Below are 17,354 nucleotides of genomic sequence, written 5' to 3' on the forward strand. Positions count from 1 at the left end.
AGGTGTACCCACTAGGCTACCAAAATGTGGGAGAGGTAGCAGCCAGGAGTGGTGGTCCATACTTGGAATCCCAGTATGTGAGAGGCTGATGCAGGAGGATCGCCATGAGTTCAAGGTGAGCCTGGGCATACATACATACATTCAAAGCCAGCCTGAATGCTGTAGTGAAATCCTATGTACAGATCCATAGTAAAAACAAAAAGGTTGAGGGCTGGGGATTTAGCTCAGTGGTTTCACTGCCTGCTGCCCAAGCGCAAGGACCCGAGTTCGATCTCCGGTACCAAAAAAAAAAAAAGGTTGGGGTCAGCCACGAAGAGGGGTTATTGAGCCTATAGCTGAACACCCAAACACTATAGCCACTTCACATAGGAAAATCTGGTCTCCACAGTTTTTTTGCTAGAGGCCTTCGCTTTGGACCTCAAAAACAGGCTAGGAGTTGGGTGTGGTGGTGTACACTTGTAATCCCAGCACTCAAGAGGCTGAGGCAGGAGGATCTCCATGGATTCGAGGACAGCCTAGGCTGCATAGTTAAATGTCAGCCTGAACTACATAGCAAGACGGTTTCTCTAAATAAATAAAATGTCTCTGTTGAGGTCTCCCATTCCCCCCTCCCCTTCCTGTAAACTGAAAGCAAAGTCAGACCTGGTGGAATTGGGGGGGAAGCAGAATTTAAGCACAAGTCTAGTGCGGGCCTCCTTCACCCCTTTACACTCTAAGCAGACAGTTGCCCTCAACATGACCTTATTTCCCACTACCAGTTGAGGTACTTTGTTATCAAGTTTGTTGCCAGGGAGAGCCTGGATTTGCTCCCCAATCACTGGTCAGCATAGCCCCTCCAAGAAGTCCTAGTTACTAAAGGTGAGAATGAGAGCTTATTGGCCAGCACACCTCACAATGCCCCACGGGGGTTCTTTCAATTGGTTCGCTACCTGTCTCCAAGGCTCTGTGGCTTAGCGACAGGAACCGGCGTTCCCACTGATGCTGGCTCCCCATTGGCTGTCCGCGAGGCCTCGCCTCGAAGAGGAGCTAGATAGATACAAAGGCTCCTCAGCACGAGCTTCTCCGCTCATAGTGACCCCGCCCCAGGGAAGGCCACCCGGACTGAGTGCAAGACTCAGGAGTGAAGAAGAAACCCTGCTGCAGAGACCACCTGCTCCCTTGGTCACTGCTTGGCGGCCCACCTGGGGCCTCCCCTTGGAGAGCCCAGTCTCGTCTGGAAGCCGCATTTCCAGTAAGTTCGATGCACTCTCAGAAAGCAGCAGCCCACCTCCTGCGTCTCTGTTCCCTTATCCCCTTCATTAAGTCACCAGTTGATTGCTTCATTCATTTGCATTTTGGAGGTGGAATCCAGATCCTAACCTGTCACCTGAGGGTGCTGAGAATCTCCGGCTCTAAAGAATTCCGATTGAAATCCAAACCTAGAAGAGGGGGAGTCCAGGTTGAAATCCGGAGGGACCATGTTCTACTATCCCAACGTGCTTCAGCGCCACACTGGCTGCTTCGCCACCATCTGGTGAGGGCTGGGTTGCTGTGCGCCAGGGTAGGGGGCGCCCAGGGAGCCCACCCTGATGGCGCCCCCTCCAGACCCCCACCTCTCCTCCAGGCTGGCGGCAACGCGCGGCACTCGTTTGGTAAAACGTGAATACCTGGAAGTGAATGTTGTGAAGACCTGGTAAGGCCCAGAAAAGGCCAGAAGGAGGGCCTGGGGCGGCAGTGTGGGGTGAGCCAGTGCTAGGGCAGCAACGATCAGGGTGCCTGTTCCCCCAGCGAGGAAATCCTCAACTATGTGCTGGTACGAGCGGAACCGCCGATGCCGGGCCTGCCCAGGCCCCGCTTCTCTCTGTATCTCTCTGCCCAGCTGCAGATCGGCGTCATCCGGGTCTACTCCCAGCAATGCCAGTACCTTGTGGGTAAGGCTGGGAGCCCAGAGGGGTGGGGCAGTGCTGAGCAGTCTTCTGCTATGCTGACTCTCTACCTTGCCTTTCTTCCCTCAGAGGACATCCAGCACATCCTGGAGCGCTTGCACCGGGCTCAGCTGCAGATCCGCATCGATATGGTAGAGGCTGAACTGTGAGTGTGCCTCTGGTATCGGGGCCACCCAGGCTTTGGTGGAGCACCTACCTGCTCAGCCTCAGCCTATCTCAGTCTCCATCCCTGACAGCCCACATTCTCCCCTAGACCCAGCCTGCTGCTTCCCAGCCACCTGGCCATGATGGAGGCCCTGGAAGATGCTCCAGACCCCTTTTTTGGGATGATGTCTGTGGATCCCAGACTTCCCAGTCCTTTTGATATCCCTCAGGTGGGGCTCACTTGCCGGCACACCTCAAAGTTGTGAGCTAACAGTGCAGAAGGGGAGTGTCAGTCTGACACTGGGGTTCGGGGAACGGAGCCTGCCGTAGCTCTCCCACAGCACACAGGGAGAGGGCCCGTCATCCTGGGCCGGTGCTGGTGAAGCCCCTGAGCTTGTCTATTAAGGGCTGGCCTGACAATGATGGTCTCCCTGCATGAGACAGCTTTTATCCCCACTGATCTCCACACAGTGCCCACTGCCAAGGTTTCATCCAGGCTCACTGTCTGTGCACTGGTCTTCCTCATCTCTTTCCTCCTCATCCATTCCCAGTACCCCCAAGCTTAGATACTGTCACCCCATTGCCTGCTTCCACATTCACACAGTGGCTCCCAGCATGTGTGCTCTCTGTGCTCCAGGGCAGGACGGCCTTCCTCATGTTTCTATCTCAGCCCATACCCTGGGCATCCTCAGCTCCCCTATATCAATTTGCCCCACTGTGTCCCAAAGAGACCACATTCACTTGTTTGTTTATGCAAAAGAAGTTTCCCTGGCCCATAATGGTCACTCCTCATTTTCTACTAGTCAAGTCCTACACATCCTTACAGACCTAGCTCAAATGCCACCCTTTTCCACGAAGTCTTGTTTTGTTTTGTTTTGTTTGGTACTGGGGTTCGAACTCGGGTCCTTGTGCTTGTGCAGCAGGCGGTGAAACCACTGAGCTAAATCCCTGGCCCAAGACTTTTTTTTTTTTTTTTTGATACCGGGGATCGAACTTGGGACCTTGGGCTTGCATAGCAGGCGCCAGAACCACTGAGCTAAATCCCCAGCCCTCCATGAAGTCTTTATCCCACTCCCAGCCAGAAGTAGATGCTCTTTGGAAATTCAGCACTTTACAAGGGCCTGTTTCATCCTTTGCATCAACACTGGCTGGGATCATATACAAATGTGTTTCACTAGTAGACCATCTGCACAAGATCAGGTATCTTTCTATTCACCTAGCTGGGCGTGGTGGTGCACATCTAATCCTACCACTCTATGAGGCTGAGGCAAGAAGATCACAAGATTAAGTCCAGCTTGGGCAATTTAGTAACTTAGCAAGGCTCTATCTCAAAAATAAAAAAATGATTTAGAGAATAAGAAATGAAGGAAAGGAGGAGGGAAAGAAGGAAGGAAAGACAGGATGTAGCTCAGTGTGGAGGCCCTTGGTTCAATCCTCAGTATCCCTCCCCGCACAGACACACACAGATCTTTCCCATTTACCTGTCTCTCACAACACTTTCTTGTTCAGATTGACAAAGACTAGATAATTTGGGGGTTGTGGTGAGGAATGTGCAGGGGCAGAGGAGACTAGGTGGCAAGTGGGTTTACTGCACACTGGTGTCCATGCATAAGAATTAGGTATAGGTCTGGGGATGTAGTTCTGTGGTGGAGCATTTGCTCAGCATGTAGGATTCAATCACCCCAAAAAAGAATTATATATAAAAGGAGATTTACCAGATTACCTTTCATTGGCTGAATAGTGTGAAAGTGGGAAAACAGGGCTGACGTGGAAAACTATCTTTGTCCCCAATTCTTCCCCAAAGATTCGACATCTCTTAGAGGCTGCAATCCCAGAGAGAGTTTATGAGGTGACCCCTCCTGAAGTTCCTACAGAGCCCAGGAAGCCAGGTCAGCAGAGAACTTTCTTTCCGGTGAGAGGTATGGGAAGGTCCAAGAACTAAAGAAATAAACCATTTCTGAGCCAGGCCCCATGTGTATAACCTCATCACACCCTGTAAGAGTCCTATGAGATCAGAATTCTTGCCTCTTTTTTGCGGATGAGGAAAGCAAGGCTCCCCAGTGGTGAAGTAGTGGACTCAGGATCAGGTTGCCAGAAGCTGCCTTGTGTCTGACTAGAACGCAAGTTGATTTTGCCTCACAACATGGGTTTGGGAACTTGGATAGAAGCAGAGGGGCTGGCCTGACTCCCTTACCCCTCCAGAAAGGCTCTTGGTGACTGTGTTGCCTCCTGAGGTCATCACACTCCGGGAAGTGGAGCCCATACGCATGCTGCACATCGAGGTGAGTCATTCTGCTGCATACAGGGCCTTAGACGCCACCCCCTTGCATCTGTTTCTCTGCCTCCCACAGTCCTGTCTTCTCTGTCTCCATTTCTTCTTCTCCTGTCCCTGACCCTCGCACTTGAGCACATACAATGGGCTTCCTCAGGTCTGGCCCTGTGGGATCCAGGATCCATCTCAGAGGATTCATTTTCCTGAATCCACTCCTTTTTTTTTTTTTTTTTTGAGACAAGGTCTCGCTCTGTAGCCTAGGCTGGCCTTGAACTTGCAGTGATACTCCTGCCTTCGTCTCCCAAGTGCTGGGATTTACAGACATGTGCCACCTTGCCTGGCTTTCCACTCACCTTTTACAGCACTTGAATTGAGCCAGGCATAGTGGTCCATGCCTATAATCTTATCACTAAGGAGACTGAGACAGAAGGATCAAGAGTTAGAGGCCTTGGACCAGGGATTTAGCTCAGTGATGCCAGGCCTGCCTGGCAAGCACAAGGTCCTGAGTTTGATTCCTGGCTGGAAAAAAAAAAAAGAGAGAGGCCAGCCTGGACTACATAGAGACCCTATTCCTTTTTTTTTTTTTGGTACCGGGGATCAAACTTGGAATCTTGTGCTTGTGAGGCAGGCACCGGAACTGCTGAGCTAAATCCCCAGCATATAGAGACCCTATTTCAAAACAAAGTAAATGAAACTGATGAGCCAGGTATGGTGGTTACGGCCTGTAAACAGGGAGGCCTGTAAACTCCGGAGGCTGAAGCAGGAGGATTGCCACAAGTTTGAAGCTAGCCTGGACTACATACTGAGTTCAAGGCCAGACTGAACTACATAGTTTGACCCTGTTTCAAAAAAACAAAAACAAAGACAAAAAAGCAAAATAAATGGTCCCTCTCCCCTTGATTTTCCTCTCTTGATAGGGTGAACGGGAACTCCCAGAGGTCACCCGACGAGACTTGGAGCTACTGATTGCAGAGGAAGAAGAAGCTATCTTGTTAGAGGAATATCGGAAAGGCAGGCTTCCCCGGCAGCCTGCACTGGATGGGCAGACCCCTGGCATGGGCAGTCTGGGACTTAGCAGTGCCCTTATCTCTTCTGCCCTCTCAGTTCTGATCCTATCTCTGCAGAGTTCAAGGAAGAGATTCGGGCCCCGGAGGCTGAAATTGTAGTCCCCTCAGTGTCACCTCCAGCTCCTCCACAGTAAGAGCAGGAGTTCCTGAACCAGGTAGGAGGATCAGTGTTGGGAAAAGTGTTTCTAATTTCTCCTATTTCCCTACAGAATAGAAGAGATTAGAGAGCCACTTCCTGAAGAGGTCCTGGCCCCTGAAGAGCTGAAGCCAGTAGTCTGGGAGCCTATTACCCTAGTCACGGGTGAGTGTCCACCATGCCTGGGTGCTGTAGTGCAGATACCTGCATAGCTGTTGCAGATGAAAGCCATCTGCCAGCCTGCTGAAGGGAGGTGGGTGTGGGAAACCTGTAGCTTCTTGTCCTGGTGGCCACCAGAGTGAAGGGCCTTATAGGAAAGCCAGGACCTCTGGTGTCATTGCAGAGGTGACTCCCCCAGAGGAGCTGCGTCTGCCGGCCCTGCCCAGCCCTGAGGTGAGTGGATCCTTTAGGAGCCTCCTCCTCTTGCACTCGCACCCAGAGCTGCTTCCCCAAGTTCAGGGTCACTGGTTGCTTACGTGGAGTCTTTGTGCACATCAGTAAAAGATGTCCTTTTCTATGCCTCGTTGTTGTGGCCTCACTTTCCAAATAGGTAAGTATGCTCTAGTGCAAGCCTGTGGTAGCCTTGCCTAAGCCTTCCCAGAAGCCCCAGAGGCAGTGTGTGCAGCCATTAGCAGGCCTCCAAGATGCCAGGGAAGGGAATGATGGGTAGCCTTGCCTCCACCTCCCGTTACTCCGCAGAGACGGCCCCCACCTCCTGAGAGGCCACCAGCTCGCCGTCGACGCCGCCCATTACTGTTCTGGGACAAGGAAACTCAGATTTCCCGGGAGAAATTCCAGGAACAACTGCAAACCAGAGCCCACTGCTGGGAGTGTGTGAGTGAAGCCCAGACTGCTGGGGGAAGGGATAGACACAGGTCAGGGTGGGCCTTCTAAACTCTTGGGGGAACACTGGGAATGTGATGAAAGCTCCCATTCCCTTGAAAGTGCATGTGATCTGTGGGTTTACATACACTCCCAACTTTGCATGCACACCAATGGACACCAGGTTAAAAACTCTTTTATCAATGAGCAGGACAGGCAGGATCATGAGCCTGAGAGATGTGCAGAAACTGGAAAAGCACACAAGAGGTGAAGGGGCACTGAGGAGTGGCTCCCCAGTAACAGGGCTCCTGGCCTTTTCCTCCACACAGCCAATGGTACAGCCTCTTGAGAAGACAATCACAAGCCCTGCGGAGCTGTTCAGAACCCCAGCTCTCCGTAAGAATGGCAGGAATTGGACATGGGCTCTTCAGAACCTAGATTCTGCACTTTTGATGTTCCTTATGACTCAAACACTGTCCCCTCATCCCCAGCTGGGTGGTTACCCCTGGAACTACTGGATTTCTGGACCCACTGTGCCCAGATTCCCCCAAGATTGGTTAGGCGAAGACCATCCCTGGAGGCTGAAGAGGAGGCTGCTGCAAGGGAGGCAGCAGCTGAGGAGGAAAGGAGAAAGACTGAAGCTCTGAGTGAGATTGAGGTAACAGCACCTCACTGCTTCCTGCCTTGCCTGAGCTCCACCAGGCTCTGCCACTCATCAGTGGCACAAACTTGGTTTTGAGCCTTCTATCAGAGCTCCAAGCCCCAGATGCTTGGCTCTCAGTTCCCCTTCTCCCATTTCTAGGTCCTCAGAGAGGCCCAGGAACCTAGTGGTCCCCTCATGGTGTCTTCAGGTAAAGCACCTGTAGAAGTGGGGACAGTGGAAACCACCACCCTAATCATTGTTCCAACTGCAAAGCTGTCTCTTACCAGACCAAGGGTGTATAACAAGGAAGCACACACTGATTCTCTGCAGGTCGCTCACCTAGATATTTTCCACCAGTCAAAACAGCTCTGGTGTCTAGGTGAACTGGGTGGCCACAGTATGGTATGTGGTGCTGCAGATTGAACCCAGGGCTTCCTGCCGTTAGACACTCTACCACTAAGCCATATCCATCTAGTCACAAGGCCCTGACTGCTTAGAGCCAAGCAGAAACCCCCCTCAGCACCTTCCCTCGCCCAACAGAGATCTCACTAGAAGCAGCTGAAGAGGAGAAGTCCCGAATCAGCTTTGCCCCGCCAGAAGAAAGGTGGTAAGAAGCTTAGGCCAGCAACCTTGGCCAGGGTGGGGGAAATGACTAGGATGGCTGTGCCCCTACTGCCATAGCTGCCACTGCCCTGCTCTGACTCCCTTGTTTTCCTAGGCCCTGGGCTGAGGCAGAGCAGCCAGAGGCCCCTGCATTGCCAGTGGTGCCTGAACTCCCTGAGGTGCCCATGGAGCTACCCTTGGAGCTGCCCCCTGAGCCCGAGCTACCCTCATTAGAGGCGGTGCACAGGTGCTGGGGAAGAGGGTGCCTCGATGGGGTGGACCTAGGCTGGTGCCTCAGCTAATGGTTCTTGATTCCTACAGGGCAGTGGCACTGGAGCTCCAGGCGAACAGGGAGCCTGACTTCAGCAGCCTGGTGTCACCTCTCAGCCCTCGCAGGATGGCTGCCAGGGTCTTCTACCTCCTCTTGGGTGAGTGTGGGCATGTGTGTGTGGAAAGTAAGGTAGGGACACACAGAACAGAGGACACAAGAGAGAATCCCTGTGACCTGCCTTCTCTCTTTAAAAAACTTTTTGCTTTTTATTCATTTAAAAATGTTTTTCTCTTCTCTTGCCTAGTGCTCTCAGCACAGCAGATTTTTCATGTAGAACAAGAGAAGCCATATGGGCGCCTCCTGATTCGGCCGGGGCCCAGATTCCACTGTGGGTAGAGCCCATTTACAAGGCTACTAAACAACTGGCTTCATTAAACCACGTCCTGCCTCACTGGGCCTGCCTATCTCATTTCTAGATGCGCATCTCTAGCCTCCCTGCTCACAGAGCTATTGTCCAAGCAGAAAACAAATTACCTTTATTACAATCTGATGTCGTGACTCCACTTGTAACAGACCCAGCCCCAAGGACACCCATGTTAAGGCAGCAAGCAGGGCTGGCTCCAAATGGAGACGAGGCCCAGAATCTTTGGTAGGGTGTGAGCTGGAACTGGGCTGTGAGGCGGTCTTAGGGCCTGGGCAGGCTCAGCTCTCTCTGAAGTTTAGGTGAAGCTCAGCATGGCCTGGAGCTCCTGAGCCTTGTCAGCAGAGAGTAAGCCCAGCGCTGTGTGGAAGCTGTCAGTGTGCTGTTTGGCCAGGAATGTCAGCAGCAACAGCAGTGAGGTCTTGGTGTCTGGGGTGGGGGGAGAGCACAGGGAGAGGTTACAGGGGAGGACTGGACTCCAAACCCTGACTGCCCCATGCCCTTTGAGCCCTGTTATTCTCAGCCTCCCCCAGCTCCTGCACATGCCTGCCACCCTCACCTGGTGGGATCTTGTTGTCAGCTAGTATGAGGCTGCAGATGCGCAACAGCTCAGGAGCCACATCTACAACCTGTGGGAAAGAATGATCAACTCAGGGGTAGTAGCAGCCCTGGGCCACTGTGGTGGGTGGTCAGGAAAAGGACAGGCAGTCTCCTAGCAGGGCGGTTTGAGCCCAGTAGGAATCCACAGACATCCGAGACAAATGTGGACATGAGAAGGAATAAGAATGCATGGTAATAACTTTTTGGAGGAGAGGGGAGATGTGTGACCAGATGATTATAGTCATAGCCTCAAGACCAAAAGAAGCCTGGACACCAGGCACTCTCCAACAAGACAGACTCAAAAAAACACAAACCACAACAACTCTAAACCTCTAAGACAAAAGTGACATAAAAACACCGGGACACGAGTCCAAACAGTTATCTGGTATATGCAAAACTTCACTCAGAAACCAGGGCTTCTCTTATTGAAATATACACTGGGGTAGCCCAGAGGTACTCAGGCTCCAGAACAGTTTCCTAGCCCTGGCTTAGGAAATGAACAAGGGAAGTTGCCATTACAGGCTCAGGGCAGAGGGTAGGAATGCAGCTCACTGAGGAAAAATACTTTGGGGAGAGGAAGCCCCTTCTTTCCCATTACAAGACTGGCTGCCAATCCCAGCAGACAAATAAAATGGCTATGTTGGCTATGTCTAAGGATGGCTGAAACCCTGCACTAGCTACAGCTGATATCATCTTTGCATATCATTGAGTCTGAGGGCTGCCAGCATCGAGGTTACCTGATCAGGGCTGCTCTGGTACAGGAAGCTGAAGAGGTGCCCTATGGTAACCCATTCCTCCAAGTCTTCCCTCAGTGGCAGGGCATGCAGCAAGGCAGCCAGCACCTGGACACACAGATGCTTCAGGCCTCGAATCCTGTCCCCTCCACCACCTTCCTGCCTGATGCCCTCTACTTCACCTGGGGCTCTGGTTTCCTTGTTGGACTGGCCATCAGCAGGCGGGCGAGGGCTCCACAGATGTTGTCACGGACACGATCATGTCGCTCCCGTGCCAGGAGGGGCAAAAGGAGGCCCAGCAGCTTGGGGAAGTGGCTGGTCCTTGGTCAAGGAACAGGCGCACACATAGGTAGACCTCATCCATCCCCCAGCCCAGGGGACACTCTCCCAGGCCACCCTCCATTCCTGCAAACCAAGGATACTCCTGAGCAGGGCAGCCCCCGAACTCTGCCAGGACGCCCAGCCCAAAGATGGCATTGCTTCTCACCTCAGGATCTGCCTCTCGGGTGGAGCTCAACAGCACAGGGAGCAGCGGAGATACAAACTGTGCTGAGGCAGCACCCAGACCCTGAATGGACTCTGCCAGTGTCCCTACTGCAAAGGACTTCTCTGCCACTGTGCAGCTCTGTTTCTGTAGGCAAGGGCAGGGAAGGGTTGCAAATGAGCCTGGGACCTGGACACAGTGTGTGGTGGGCACTGCGGTGGACTGGGTTTGAAGCCAGAGGAGGAAACACTCACCGTCTTACATAGCAAAAATGGCAAGAAGCCAGCAAAGAAAGGAGCAAAGGTGTCTCCCCCAGCTGCAGCTGCCAGGGCAGGGATGGCTTCTCCAGCGTGCTCCAGCAACATGGCATCATATTCAGCCTGTGGAGCCAGGTCAGGGGCTGGGGCACCTGGGCCAGCTCTGTGACTATGCACTTCTCCAATTGGCTCGGCCACTGGCCATAGGGGCTCCAGGAGTTGCCTTGGTTCACAGACTGCCCTGCTTTCAGACCGGGCTTTTTTGCAGCTCTAGTTCTCCTGCTATGCCTAGCACTTCAAGCCCACCCCCATCCACTGCCTTAGTGGTCAGGATTGAATCATTCTGGGCCTTACCAATCTCTCCCAGCACCCCTGGCTCCCCGGGGCCACCCTAAGTGTACCTTCTACCCCAGCCCCATGGGACTGCCTGGACTACCTCACCTGTTATCTGTAGCTCTCACCTGACTGTCATCTTCTTCCTCCTCGTCAGTGTCCTGACAGGCTATCTGTAGGAAGATATAGCTCAGCTAAGCCTGGGATCTCCTGCCCTTTCCCCTTTTGGGGGTGGAGGGATACAAGGAGCTGGATTTGTATCCAACTAGCCACTACTTGGGGGTCCAGCACCTCCTTCTACAGCCCCTGCCCTGCTCACCTTTCTCTGTAGCACAGCCTTGAGCATGCTGCATAGCTCAGCAAGGCACCCAGGCGGCTGCAGCGTGAGGGCCCCACAGCTGCGTAGCACTCCTGTCAGGGCCTCCAGCACGGCCATCACCACCTGGCGCTCCCGTTCCCCATTCACTGCCTGCATGTAAGATGCTATCACCCGTGCCAGAGCTGCCTGCAGAGCTGGGGACATTATTGGCTGAAGCCCCAGTCAGGCCTTGGCCCTTCCACCAGAGTTCCCAGCATGGTCTGGCCTCCCCTTCTCACCAGCACTGTTGGGTTCTGAGGGGTAGCTTTGACAGGCCTTGTGCAGTGCACAGCAGAACTGACCCAGAGCCTCATGGGCTGCCTTCCGCACATTCAGGTGAGGACACTGAGTAATGAAGAGGGCAGGTGTGTGCTTACTGGTGCAGGGTCAACACAGCCACAGCCCTATCTATCCTGCCCACTCGCCAACTCACCTCCAGCAGCTTGAATACTTCTTCAAAAATACTCTCCATGTATGGAAGGAAGGCCACACTGTGGATAGACACATAGCCATGGGGAAAGTGCTCCTAGGGAAGGCTCCCAGTGCCAGAAAAGGCCTGGTGCTCACCTAGTGTTCACGGAGATCTCCCCCAGGGCAGCACAGGTGTCTTCCTTCTCATCAAAGAAGGCATTCTCCACACTGTACCTAGAGGAAGATGGGAAGGCAGATGGCAATCAGGTACCAGTAACAGCGGCACCGACCCCTTGTCAAAGCCTGCACTTCTCTAAGCACCTTCCATACCCTGAGATCTCAGAGTCATCCTCCTCTTCAGCATCCTCATCCATGAGTTCCTCCTCTTCCTCCCCATCGCTTTCATCATCAAACAGAAGGAAGGAGCTGCTTCCATCATACTGAGGCTGGAAGAAAGAGGACAGCAGGACCTCTGACTCAGCTGGGCCCAGGCAGTAAGTCTCAGCACAGTGCTACCCTTGTCTAAAAGCCCAGCCAATGGCCACCCTCTGCTCACCACAATGCCCTCAGTGGAACGCAGTGACAACAGCATGAGCGTGGTGATCTGTGGCAGGTAGGGTGCCAGGCTCTCACCCATCAGCCCCGATAAGGCTGCAAATAGGCTGTATCTGTTAGAGACAGACAGAAGCTGTATGAGACTGCCTGCTGGAGCCAGACAGGATGGGAGAGCTCAGGGAATCCTGGCTGTGGCCCAAAACCAGAGGATGGAGTCTGGATGAGGACTGTGGATCCTGTGGTGGGCAGGAGAAGCAGGAGCAGGATAAGGGAGTCACTCACGTGCAGCGCCGCAAGTCAGGGTCGTCTACCTGGTCGCATAGGCCCAGCCCCAACTGACAGCATTCCTCAGCCAGAGGCCTCATGGGGTCCCCAATGCTCGTGCCAGCACCCCCAGTGTCTCTGTGGGGACAAGGGCTCAGTTAGCACCCTGACACACAGGTGGGCTAAGGGACCAGAAATGGCAGCTGGGAGGAGTTAGAAATTCTATCCCAGGGCTGAGGATTTAGCTCAGTGGTTCCACTGCCTGCCTTGCAAGTGCAAGGACCAGAGTTCGATCCCCAGTACCAAAAAAAAAAAAAAAAAAATTCTATCCCACTCCCAGGTACAGCATGGAGAACACCTTCTTCCTTGAGAAGACAACACTGTGCTGCCCTGGAAGAGCACCCTGCGAATACTAGGCAAACACCGGTCCTTCCCTGGCACTAGGGCTCCTGCCTGGGAGCCCCTCACTCACCCAGGCTCTGGATCTGCACAGGCTGAAGGTCTTCATGTCCTGCCAACAGGAATTCTCGAAGATGTTCCACGATGGTGGGGAAGTAGGGCAGCAGGGAGGCCTGGGCAGCTGTGGCTGCAGGATGGAAAGGCAGAATCAAAGTTGGAAAGGGGGTAAGGACTACCTGCCACAGGCTCTCTGGGTAAATCCTATGCCCTCGTCTCCTGCCTCTTTCTTCGTACCGATGGCCCCCAGGGCACTCACGGCCAGCTCCTTGGCCCGGGGGCTGCTGGAGTTCCTCAAAGGCGGAAGCATACACTCCATAAGCTCCGGAAGGTAGGGCTGCACTTTGGGCCCTGTGGGAAAGGACACTCCTTCACCAACCAACCTAGGTCTCTAACGTTCTGCAAGTCCACCTCCTGCCAAGCTGACTTTCTTCTTTTTTTCCCCCAGTAGCAAGAATCAAACTCAGAACCTTGTGTTTGCCAGGCAGGGGTGGAGCTGCTGAGCTATATTCCTGGCCCCTTCAAGCTGACTTTTTTGCACCCCTTCTATGCCCCTCTCCCTCCCATAGGCAGTGATTCAGGGAAACATATTCTCCTCCCTTGAGTCAAAGCTGTGGCTTCATCCCCTCCCCTGCAGTCTTCACTGCTATTAATACCTAGGTTTTCCACGAAGTTCTCCAGGGCATAGCAGGCCTTGGCTAGACGATGTGTATGCCCTAGAGGCACTGACTTCAGACAGGCAAGGAGCAGTGGCATCACCTCTCCTGAGTAGCTGCTGATATGGGGCTGAGGGAAGGAACAAGTGGGGCCAAGTTAGGTTCACCTCCAGGGGACACTCTTGAGTGCCAATGGCAGCAAGGATGCTTAAAGAGATGAAAGCTGATGGGAAGTTGGTCCCTGGCACAGATCAGGGACTCTTCCAGTGGCAGCCTCCCACATTCAGCTTTGCTGACCTGTAGGTTCTCTGAGAACTGGCCCAGGGCAAACAGCGCAGCATTACGAACAACCTGTGAAGGGTCCTCCAGGCCCTTACAGACAATCTTCAGCAGTGGGGGCAGCAGTCTGCAGGGTGGGACAAGAGGACACAGTCTGAAGGACAGGAAGTAAGAGCCTTAGGCTGACCTATCCTCTTCATTTTCCCTAGAAAAACCAAAGTTTTCTCTGTCACCAGATGGTGGGCACCACCCCTTGGTCCCTGAAGTTGGAAGGCCATTTATCTTCTAAACCTGGACATTGTTATGAGTGAGAAGAACAGCTATAGCTAATTAATGCTATCAAAAATTGAGCTCCAGCAAGTGAACAAGGATTGCCATGGAATGTGCAGCCCTTTTCCCCAAGGCCCACCCTCACACTGGGACCAGGACTGAATGCATACCTCTGCCTGATGTGGTCACCAGCCCCATCCGACAGCACAGCCAACACCAGTAGCCCAGCCTTGCGCTGATAAGGACTCTCACTCCGCAAGGCCTCTTCCAGCATGGGCATCTAGGGGACCATGTGGGACTCTCCAGAAAACCCAGCAAGGGCCTGCCCATTCCTGTGGCAAGAGGCCCATCACACCTACCAGGGCCCAAACATCCATGGTCTAGGCACCCCTGGCAGTAGGGACACTAGGAGAGAGCCATACTTACCAGCTGGGGACAGAGCTTCTCAGGGGGGAGGTGTAATGCCAGCATGTCCACAACCTGAGAAACATCAGGGAGACTGCAGGACTCCATCTCTGCTTCCCCAACCTTTCATAGCCACTTACCACCTCATTCCTGCCTGACCCACATCCCACCTGTACAGCAAAGTGCTTGGGAGTCTCCCCCAACAGCCAAATCTCCAATTCTTCCTCTTCAGAATCCTGGTCCTCAGGATCCAATTGGCCCAGGGGGGGCTCAGCAGCCATAATGGGGAAAAGGGTGTGCAGCAAAGGAGGCAGAAGACGATTTTTCAGTAAAGCCTTGAGAAGAAAAAGGGAGCAGTGTTCCTGAGAATCTGCTCTAAGGATGGGCTTGAATTCAAAATTCTAGTCTTCCAGGCAACAAGAGTCTAGCGGGAGACTCCCAACCTCCCAGGCAACAACTGGGCTTGAACCAGGATATTTTAGATGCCTGGAAATGAACAGAGGCCCTAGCAGTGAGAATATAGGTGGACAGGGGGGTGGGCTGATATACACCAGAGGCACTCACCTTGCTCTTGACTTTGACCAAGAAAGTGAGGCAACAGAGAATACGCACACGTATTGTATCACCTAGGGCCACATTTCTAGCCACCTGCCCAGAAAATGATGAGAATCAGAGGCAAACAAAGAAAACAGCCAAAACAAGCAGCAAAGGCCATGCCTACCCTCAGCTCACCTCCAGGCAGAATGAGAGGACCTCAGAGAGGTGTCGGGTAATGATGGGCACCTGTGATTCCAGCAGTTCATCCAGGGCCTCCAGAGCCTCACAGGCCTTTACCTGTTGGACAAGTCACAGGGTTGCCATCCCAGTCTTCAGGGGACCAGTGTGGATGCTCCTGCAAGTTCCTTCCAACAGCAGCTCCCTCCCACCTGTCTTTACCTCGTCTATGGGGATCAGAGTCTTCACAGCCACGATGAGCTTGGGCACCAACATCCGTTCAAGAGGCTGAGGAACACACAATAAGATGAACCACAGAAAGCATGAAACAGCCTAATCTCAGGACTCAGAAGCTGACAGATTTCTCATACTTTGACTCTTAAGGAGAAGAAGCCCAGGCACCCCAGCAGGCTCAGGCACACCTAGTTTCCCCTTTTAACTGTTAGCAAAAACAAAAGGCAGGATAAGAATCTGAAGCATCCCTGAAACCTACGAGGCTGAGGACCTACAAAGGCTTGAGGATACAGACCCAGGGAGGTGAGGGCCCATGTCTCACCGTGTCGTTAGTGCTGAGGTAGGGAGCCATGGTGGCCAGAGTGCGCAGGGAGTAAAACAGCACCCCAGGAGAGCCCACTTCAACAAGAGTTTCATTCAGAAGCTGAAGAAGCTCTCGGTGGTAAGGTTGGAAGGCCTCGGGTTGGGAAGTCATCACCACACTCAGCATCAAAAGCCCCATCTGGCCAGAAGTAGACGATGGGAGGGAAAAGCTTAGCCTACCTAGTCTGTTGGTCTCTCCCTCCTGCCAACAGTGCAATGGTACCTCTCTCTCAGGGATTTGGGGGCTGTGAGTACTGTGCTGAAGAAGCTGCATGAGCTGAGGCCAGGCCTCCAGGCCTTCTTTTCGAAAAATGGTGGCTGAGAGCTGGGCCAGGCTGAGGCTCACACAGTGCCTGAAAAGACAAAACAACCCTGCAATCACCCTCCAACAGCCTCTGCTGACATGGCATCCCAGGCTCCATGGTGGCCAGGAGAGAAACCCTCAGGAGTTGTGGGCACAAGGTCTTTGCCAAGTTGGGACAAATAAAACAGCAGCTCACAGGGAGCCCAGTAACACTAGGTGGGGTGGGATGTGTGTGTGTGTGATCTGGTGAGTTCTGCCTCAAGCAGCCTAAATTTCAGACTCATTCTTCTGCCTCTAGTTTGACAGATCATCATCATCCACTCTCAAGAGCTTTCATCTTCAACCCACCCTTAGAACTTAGCTATATCTCAGTGCAGAATTGAAGTTCCTACCCCCAAGTCTCAGTCTGAAGCTCAAAGAGAAAGCTGAAACCTAGAGACGGTCTCAGTCTGGAGTCAGTTAGGATCCTGAGAAAAGGCAGTAGGCACTTACTCTGTTTCTCTCTGCAGGGCCGCCAGGACCAGGGACTTGAGGCTGTAAGACAGGTGGCAGGTGTTTGGTGCCCAGCCTGCCCAAGAGCAGCCTCTGTCCTGTCCAGTCCAGCCCCGCCCCACCCCAAGCCCAGCCCACCTCTCCCGCTGCTCCGGTGGCAGGCGTCGCCAGCGAGTGCTCACTCGTCTACGGGTCAGCACGGCTGCGAACTGTCGGATCTAAGATGAACAGAGAGGCATGTGACTGCTGGGGCAGAAGATGCTGAATGAATTGCAGAGGGCGGGGGCTGGGTTGGACCAGTGGTGTACTGTGGGAAGCTTGGCGGGGTGAGCAGGAGTCTCACCTGAGGGTCGCCTGAGGAGGCCAGCAGGTGGCAGAGAGCTGGCAAGGTGGCGGGGTCACGAAGGGCGATCCGTAGCTGTTCGGTGGCCTAGGGGGACACTGGTGGTCAGAGTCGGGCCTTTCCCGCAGTCTCCCACTCGCCCTGGCAAGGTCCCGCCTGTCCCATACCCGGCGGATGCGCACGGTGTCCGGCAACAGCAGTTCTTGTAGGATCGCCTCCAGGCCGGCGGGCTCCATGGCAGCGGCTGAGCCGCCACCACAAGGCCGGGAAGGGGAGGGACGGCACGTGGAGGCGCTGAGCCCACTTCCGGCGGAAAGGGTGATACTCCACGCCCCCTGTCGCCTTGGTGATTCAACTCACTTCCTACAACCAATCGGAGTTCCGCGGCTTGTTAGGGGGAGCGCCCACTAGGAGGTGGAAACAGGTCTCTGGCAATGTGAGTTCCTCCCGCTGAAAGTTCCCAGGCTCTGTTGAAGAACTCGAGTTTAGTGTCTTCAGAGGTGGATTCAGCTTTCCAAAGGATTGTGCTCCTAATAGC

The 17,354-nt window shown here is 53.6% G+C and overlaps 2 protein-coding genes across 2 annotated transcripts; one reads left to right on the top strand and one right to left on the bottom strand.

The window, feature by feature from the left end:
- Window positions 1-49: 49 nt before the first annotated feature.
- Rec8 (REC8 meiotic recombination protein) lies at window positions 50-8,334 on the top strand. The gene is made up of 20 exons (XM_087197210.1): window positions 50-1,231; window positions 1,341-1,513; window positions 1,604-1,672; window positions 1,768-1,910; window positions 1,995-2,070; window positions 2,179-2,299; window positions 3,874-3,958; window positions 4,272-4,351; window positions 5,259-5,352; window positions 5,466-5,538; window positions 5,618-5,709; window positions 5,888-5,937; window positions 6,244-6,378; window positions 6,696-6,762; window positions 6,858-7,024; window positions 7,169-7,217; window positions 7,550-7,616; window positions 7,728-7,859; window positions 7,934-8,040; window positions 8,188-8,334. The coding sequence occupies exons 2-20, from the start codon at window positions 1,458-1,460 to the stop codon at window positions 8,277-8,279; spliced, it is 1,755 nt and encodes a 584-aa protein (XP_087053336.1). The 5' UTR covers window positions 50-1,231; window positions 1,341-1,457; the 3' UTR covers window positions 8,280-8,334.
- Window positions 8,335-8,402: 68 nt separating this feature from the next.
- On the bottom strand, window positions 8,403-17,223 carry Ipo4 (importin 4). Its single transcript, XM_004864102.4, is given in 31 exon segments — window positions 8,403-8,733; window positions 8,864-8,933; window positions 9,642-9,746; window positions 9,821-9,953; window positions 10,061-10,269; window positions 10,377-10,502; window positions 10,841-10,885; window positions 11,032-11,225; window positions 11,310-11,415; window positions 11,504-11,561; window positions 11,638-11,715; window positions 11,812-11,927; window positions 12,038-12,149; window positions 12,319-12,412; window positions 12,415-12,438; window positions 12,773-12,886; window positions 12,994-13,107; window positions 13,413-13,542; window positions 13,710-13,818; window positions 14,132-14,241; window positions 14,388-14,441; window positions 14,537-14,701; window positions 14,931-15,014; window positions 15,099-15,200; window positions 15,303-15,368; window positions 15,637-15,816; window positions 15,901-16,030; window positions 16,474-16,515; window positions 16,612-16,691; window positions 16,817-16,903; window positions 16,984-17,223. Coding segments are annotated over 31 exon segments (3,237 nt in total). The 5' UTR covers window positions 17,053-17,223; the 3' UTR covers window positions 8,403-8,602.
- Window positions 17,224-17,354: the final 131 nt, after the last annotated feature.

This window comes from Heterocephalus glaber, unplaced genomic scaffold, assembly GCF_053883595.1.
Source record: "Heterocephalus glaber isolate CG9 unplaced genomic scaffold, H.glaber_assembly_v1.0 deba00001662, whole genome shotgun sequence".
In the NCBI taxonomy this organism is placed as follows: Eukaryota; Metazoa; Chordata; class Mammalia; order Rodentia; family Bathyergidae; genus Heterocephalus; species Heterocephalus glaber.